This window comes from Clavelina lepadiformis, chromosome 3 (genome assembly GCF_947623445.1).
Source record: "Clavelina lepadiformis chromosome 3, kaClaLepa1.1, whole genome shotgun sequence".
NCBI classification, from domain to species: Eukaryota; Metazoa; Chordata; class Ascidiacea; order Aplousobranchia; family Clavelinidae; genus Clavelina; species Clavelina lepadiformis.
In genome coordinates, this window is record NC_135242.1 from 21,858,989 (window position 1) to 21,866,186 (window position 7,198).

At 36.8% G+C, this 7,198-nt stretch overlaps 2 protein-coding genes across 2 annotated transcripts; both read right to left on the bottom strand.

The window, feature by feature from the left end:
• Nucleotides 1-317: 317 nt before the first annotated feature.
• Nucleotides 318-4,009, bottom strand: LOC143449250 (EF-hand domain-containing protein D2-like). The gene is made up of 5 exons (XM_076949365.1): nucleotides 3,739-4,009; nucleotides 3,431-3,556; nucleotides 2,491-2,638; nucleotides 2,047-2,172; nucleotides 318-1,877 (listed from the first exon to the last, which is right to left on the bottom strand). The coding sequence occupies exons 1-5, from the start codon at nucleotides 3,900-3,902 to the stop codon at nucleotides 1,746-1,748; spliced, it is 696 nt and encodes a 231-aa protein (XP_076805480.1). The 5' UTR covers nucleotides 3,903-4,009; the 3' UTR covers nucleotides 318-1,745.
• Nucleotides 3,972-5,635, bottom strand: LOC143449249 (glutamate-rich WD repeat-containing protein 1-like). The gene has a single exon (XM_076949364.1). It carries the CDS (start codon nucleotides 5,573-5,575, stop codon nucleotides 4,214-4,216), a length of 1,362 nt encoding a protein of 453 aa, XP_076805479.1. The 5' UTR covers nucleotides 5,576-5,635; the 3' UTR covers nucleotides 3,972-4,213.
• Nucleotides 5,636-7,198: the final 1,563 nt, after the last annotated feature.

Here is a 7,198-nt window from a genome sequence, read left to right on the forward strand (position 1 = left end):
GGTTTTCACAAAACTTACTGGTTTATCATAGTTTCAGGTAAAAGTTTTTTCTAGAAGCTATAGTTAAACAGAACTAAATATGTCCCACAGTAAACCGTTAACTAAACCACCCAATGCCACATTTCATTGGGATATTGTTCCTCTTTCTATCTTGCTCATCGGGCGCGCTACTAGGAACTTTGAGGTCTTTAGTCGTTATCTCCGTTTAAACTAGTTGCTAATTGACTAGCTTGTACGTAAGCAGGGAAGATTTTAGTCTTCGACGAAAGCTTTCCATGCTTGCACAGAAAGAATAACCGCAATAAGCCAGAAAGAAATATAGTAGAAGAATTATGTATTTTCGTCGTTCAAAGTGACCTTTAATTCCACTAACATCGGAAGTAAATATAAACATAATGGCTTTTCACATGCAATTATGACAGGTAGCTAAGTGGCGGCTGATTAATGAAAGATTCAGGCCAAATATAACTGGCAGCAATTTCAGGGACACACAAAAAACAACACCAGGCCATGCTACCTTTGTTCGAAATGTACAGTTTATGAATAAAAACTTCTTTATGATAATATGTAAATATTCTAGATACGTAGCTCTAAATAGGAAAGGGATGAAAACAGTGTTGTCGATGAGAATACTGCAACTCAGTGATTGTCATGTGCAGTGTTTTGAATAGACTAAAATGACCCATGACAACAAATTAAAAGTAAGGGTCAAATATTTACAGATGTTAGGAAAACACCTATGAAATGAAAAAATCATACAAATGCAAAATATGGAGTTTAGAAGCTTCAGCAAAAACAAAATGAAAATAAACCAAAAATTGTTAAGTGCCAAAATTCTACATAAATTACAGAAAATGTGTGCGACTGGCTACCTGTGGAACCGAACGACTACTGCTTTATAATACAAATGCGAGTAACAACAAACGCGACTAAAAACACTTGTTGAAAGTCTACTGATAAACAGATGAGCGATTTTTAATGTATGCAAACAGATATGAAGCTGGTAAGCTACTTAATGTGTATACTTAAAAGAAAATATCGCCACATTCATGAATTGAAATAAACCTGGTACAGTTGCCATTAACTTTGACGTTCTGCTAACACACGACATCGAAATAATTCAGTTATTAACAGACGGAAGCGGTCAATGAAACCAGCTTGATGACGTTGTCTTGCCAATGATACCACATTTCCGTATTTCACTGTTCAATTCTATTCGTCTTTTGCTTCGGCAAGATAAAATAACATAGTTTGTTTCAAAGAGCATTTTTAAATGATTGCGGCCAAGTTTACACAAAGTCAAAATCTCACATCAGTCAAGGTTTGAAAACTAAATATTATGTTAAAAAAAGTAGGGTAAGTTTTTGTAAAAATTTTGACGAGTAAGTTTGAATAATACAAAACTGTAAAAACTGCAGTGCCATATCCTTTAATAGGATATCTTGTATAAAAAACACTAAATAACTTGTCTAATAAAAAAATAGGAGTACACAATGCTACGTATATAAGAGAAATTAGTTATTAATAAAATGCATACAGTGCACTGTTATAAACCTAGTAGCGAAAAATATTTACAAATGTATGTTACATAAAAAATGTACATTTTACAACTGGTCAAGTTTCTGTAAAAGATATCTAAGTTTCAAAATGGAAGACTGAATAATTTCAAAGTTCCGAGATGAGGGTGAAAAGTTTTCTAAAAGTACCAGCCACCAAAAATACTTGGATGTTGTAAGTTTACCATTTTACTGAAACATCATTGCTTTTTCCTTGAAAGCAGCCTGACGTTGTTTCTTCTCCTCATTCTGCTTCTTTCTATCCTCCTGCTCCTTCTTAATCTCCTGCTCGAAGCGATTCGAGTCACTGAGTTGGTTCACCTGCATCATCAACAACAGAATGAATTTGTCAGGATTGTTACAAATTGTTAATATTGAAACCAACTTAGAGTTAATGCCATACTTTATAATATAACCACATTGTTTGTCTTTATATTAAACTTAATATAAACAAGTTTTTCGATTATCTTGAACTATTACAATGACATACCTTTGCCTCAAAGAAGTTTTTCGCTCCCGATACACCTTCTTCAGACACATTAATATCGGAAGCCAATTTCTTTAATCCTTCGATCTGAAGTTCTCCAGCTGCTGCTTTGCGGAAAATCAGCAAAAACTACAGAAATCATTTCAAGCGTTAGAGCTCGTGTAACTCAAAACAACACAATCTGAAGAAAACGATATTTATATAACTGCTCCCAAGCACTTATCAATTGCTTTACCCAGTGTTGATCACTTATGTGCATAATCGCAGCGGTTGATAGTCAAGGTTAGCAAGACAATGTGCTTTAAATAGGGCATTAAATTGTTTGTGACTTGACTTAACACTAATTCTTTAACAGGAAGGTTTTAAAAAGTTTCTCTTCACATTTTAAAAAATTGATATTTTTATCTCCAAATAAATGGTGCTAAGTTGAACACAAAAGTTCACTACCTCACGAAAACTTATTTGGTTATCCAAATCTTCATCAACCTCCTTGATCATGGCCTTGAGTCCGAGATGTGTTTGAGGTTCACCAAGTTTTTCCATCGCTCGTTTCAGCTCCAATAAATTTATAAAATGATCCCTGTCTTCATCGAAGCTAAGTGAGAAATAATGATTGGTGGTTGTATTAATATTGTAGCTTTGACATTAATTTCACGGCGTCAGGGCTAACCGGTCGTATTGCAAAATCTAAATGCTTACAGCTGTGCACAACTGCCATGGTTGAATTTTCACTGTTTTATTAGACTTATGAGGTAATGAGAAATGTGAATCAAGCAATTTGTACGTATATGAAATCAAATCAGGGAATACGCAACAAGTAATTGAAACAGGAAGTGCTGTGACTGAGTTGTCGACATCACTGTTTGCTCTTCAAGTATTTCCTTGTTTGACTAGCTGCTACAGCTATGTAATACGCTACAGCTATGTAATACGCTACAGCTATGAGGTTATTGCTCTAAGCTTTTATGTATTGATTCTATTAGGTGGCTACATCCAAAATAATACACAGAAAATTTTTGCGTTAGAGTCACATCAGGCCTACTTTGTTTGTTTTGACATAAATTGGGTTTTCAACTTTCAGCAAACTAACATGCATAAGCATAAGTCATGTATGCTTTTTCTATACATAAGCCTAAGCTATACAGAATGGTTCATCAAGGGTGTGCAATAACTTAAATATGCGTTTAGGAGTGTGTTTGGAATGTGTAAATCAAACTTTAATCTGAATCATAACTTCAAAATTAACTTCACCTGTACACCACACATCATGTAAACATGCACACAGCATATCTTCTTAACCTGAAATTTCTCGAAAAAAACAATAGCCAATAGCCCTTTCAAGATTTCAATTGGACCAATTCGTTTTCAATAGAACTTAAAAACCCACCCTTTAAATTTTTTTTCCAGATCTTTGATTTGTTTTCTTGAAAACTCCTTAAATTCTGTGTAAGGATTGAAATGTTGAGCAGATGGATTTGCTGTAGCCTCCTTTCCTTCATTTATATTGCCTTGCCTGGAACAGTAAACAAGCTTTAAAGTTGAAATATCACAAAAATTCTATTTTCATTTAATGATTTTTGCTGATTTACGACCATATTTTAGGTGACCAAATGCTGCCAAGTCCTTCATAAATCACAATATACAAATACAAGCTTAAAGACCACATTTTACTGAATTAGTTAACGCTCAACAAACCTCATTAGTTTATCAGCTAATTCACCACCAGCCGCGTCAGTTGTGCTTTTATCATCTTCCTTCCTCTCATTGCACTTGGGTTCCAAATTCTCGGCAGGAGCCGGTTCGTCTCCTTCTATTATATTCTGTCTTCGAGCCAAGCGTGCAGATAATTCATCAGCCATTTTACAACAAAAACAACTACACTATATACAGCAACTAGTTCACTACCAGTACCTATGGTAAGTCTATCGTCTGCAAAATATTTAAAAAGCACCATCTTGACAACCTTTTTAACATAGCAACTGGAAAGTTTAAGGTAAGTAAAGGCGTTGTATGATTAAATCGCAATAAAAATTGTGTGAAGCAAATGAGTTTTTTGTTGCAACAAAAATGGATCAATTAAACAGATAGCCAATATAATCCAACTGACATGGCACAAGGGTTTAAGGTTTAATAAAAGGAAATTCAAATAAAACCTTACTTTTAGAGCAATTCACACACTGATTGTACGAAATACATTAAACCCATCTAAGGCTGTACTAATTATAAGGCCTGGTATTTGAGAATGCCAATGAAGTTCTTTGATATCTTTCTGTCCTTGGTGTATGAACAAAAGCTGGGGTGGAATTGACGATAGTGACTGAGTGGAGCCGTTATCATCAGTCTCTACAGCGAGGTCCCACTGTGTAAGCTGATCGTCAGCACCTGATGCTGCAAAAACACTTCTGTCGGTTTTATGCCACTCTACAGATGTTATCGGGGCAGTGTGATGCTTGAATTTGGCGATTGAAATGCCTTTGTCGAACTGACGAAGATCCCACACCTTTATAAGACCATCGTCACCTCCAGTTACAATGAAAGGATCATTCCTGTTCCAGTTCATTACGTTGACGTCCGCATCATGCGCTTTAGTTGTAAGCATGCAGGCTCTGGCTGGGCTCGCTCGCACATCCCAAATTCGAACTGTTTGGTCTACTGAGCAAGAAGCAAAAACACTACGTTCATTTGGTGACCACTGGATATCTTCCACCGAGCCTGTATGACCTTGAAATGGTCGCTGATCGACATGCCAAGTCCCTCCTTCTTTTGCTTTCCATAAATGGATGTTGTTTTTGCAGTCACCACTCAAAAGTTGGCCTGGTACGGTGCCAGACCAATCCAAAGCAAAACCCTCATCCATGTGACCTGCAAAAGTGAAAAGTGGGAGAACAGCTTTCTTTTTACGATCAGCAACAAAGTCTGCCAAAAGGCCTGTGTTTTCAACAGCTGACAACTGCTTACTCAAATCCCATATATGCACAGAACGTCTGTCTGAAAATGTGGCTGCTAAATGTGTATCACCCATTTTTGTGCATCGGATTCGATTCACCCCACCATGATGAATAACCATTGCTGTGAGTAATTCCGGTTTTGATTTTTCATCCTCATCATCGCTATCCTCGCTTTCCAAGTCACTGCTGTCCGTTTGCTTTTTGGTCCCATGTAAGTTAGACATCTTCATCACAATAAGGTGATTCGGTCGACCTTGTTCAGCTTGAGTTCCAGCTGCTATGTACGCTGTGAGCGGAAAGTCTTGTCTATTTTCTTTGAGATCATCGGGAATTATGTCAAAGCTCAGGCAAGGCGAGCCAGTTTGTGCTTGATGGTATAAAACATAAGATGACTCATCGTGGACCAAATGCTCTCCCTTCTCCAGTGGCTGATTGGGCAGGTAAACCTTTGAACTCTTCTTCTTCTTATCTTCTTCTTCTTCTCCAGACATACTGCTTTCACTGTCACTGTCTTCTTCCATCTCAACATCTTCTGCATCAACAAACTGTTGATTATCATTGCAAACAACTCCAGAGTCATCCATTTTTGTATTTACACAATTCACCAGTTTATAAACACTCTTTTACATTACTTTAATATATACTCGTCTACAATATACAATTATGAGAAAAATTACCATGAAAAACAAACGAATTTGGTATCATAACAGCAACGTATATATAACCTTATTCGAAAGTTTTCTTTAAGCGCGTCAGATAAGTAAATACCTGATTGTTTTTTTGTAGTCTCTAAAAATTACTAATATGTTTGTACATTTGATAAACCGGGAGCTCCTTGTTGTATAGTATACGTATTATTTATTTTTTGTGGCCATTGACGTTTTTAATTTTATGCTTCAACTTGCAGTCACAGTCACCAATTATAATCATATTTAAAAGGCACTATTGTATCACTCAGGTTGTTCTTTTTACCATACTCTTAACTGAAAAGCATGACAATTTTCGAAAAAAAAAACAAGCGTCCAAAGACACGAACTGCAAACTTTCATGCAATGGTGTGCCCTAAAGTCTCAATTCTTTGTTTATTAGCCTATAAATTGGTGTGAAGATAAGCTGGACTGCAGAGTATGGCATTTTTTGCCAAGATCTCGTGGGTGGAGAAGTAAAATTCTGGTGTCCACTGCAACTTGTGGCCCAAGCCAGGCCGGTGGTTGTGGTAGGCACGGTAAAGCCTTTTACAATAGAAAATGGAGAAAAAATTAATTTCTCCTTTTTTTAGAGAGATTCTCCCAGTATGTTTTCTACTGTTTCGGCCAAAAAATCTCGGGTGTGCTCCTGCCATATTCTGCAGTCTGTAAGATAAATAAGTCAAGTGTACACACGTTATGAATCTCCTGTGTGCAGGTGCCATATTTTCCACTATGGCTACATTAACATCTCATGCTTGTTTTTAACATAACCATCATGTCTTTGTTTTTATTGGTATGTTGTTAAGCATCTGTGAACTTTTATGCTAAATTAGGTAAGATGGCCGACTGGCCATGCTAACCTTCCATTGTGTTAGCTTAGTTAACACTTCGTACGTTTTAAGCTTCCAGACTTTTCTGCTTTTTTCTTTCGTTGATAACCTAGTTTGTGAACACAGGCCGACTGAAAAGTAAGGCAGTTTTTGACTAAAACTTGTGCGTGCAAAGACGTAAATTTTGGTGAAATGGCGTGCTCTGAAACCTCAATTCTTTGTTTATTTATTACAAACTGGGACTCAAAGTAATCAGTTTTATCATCTATTATAATATCGACGTGAATATAAAGAATTTCAGCGTGCAGGTGCCACACTTCCCACTACTGCACTATAGAACATACAGACATATCTGCATACAGGCCTGTAGCGCATGGGCCTATGTCTTGTTATGTTTTGCTATAACAAGGTTAGCCTATAGCACATTGTTTTCGGGACTTCCTTTACTTCTGCGCTCCTGAGAAATCCTATTAATCACGGCGTCGCACTATCAACACATTAAACCAGCCTACTCGTGGTACTAAGCCTATTCTGCCCACGACCTTCGTCATACCGCACCGGTAGGCAAACTGTCTGACTGAGTGACTGTCGAGATGACGGAAGTCTTGTAGCTTTGTAGTGTGTTGTGTAAGATATCTATAGATTTATCGCTTTAACATACAGTTTGGGATTTAGTTTAATCGTCTGG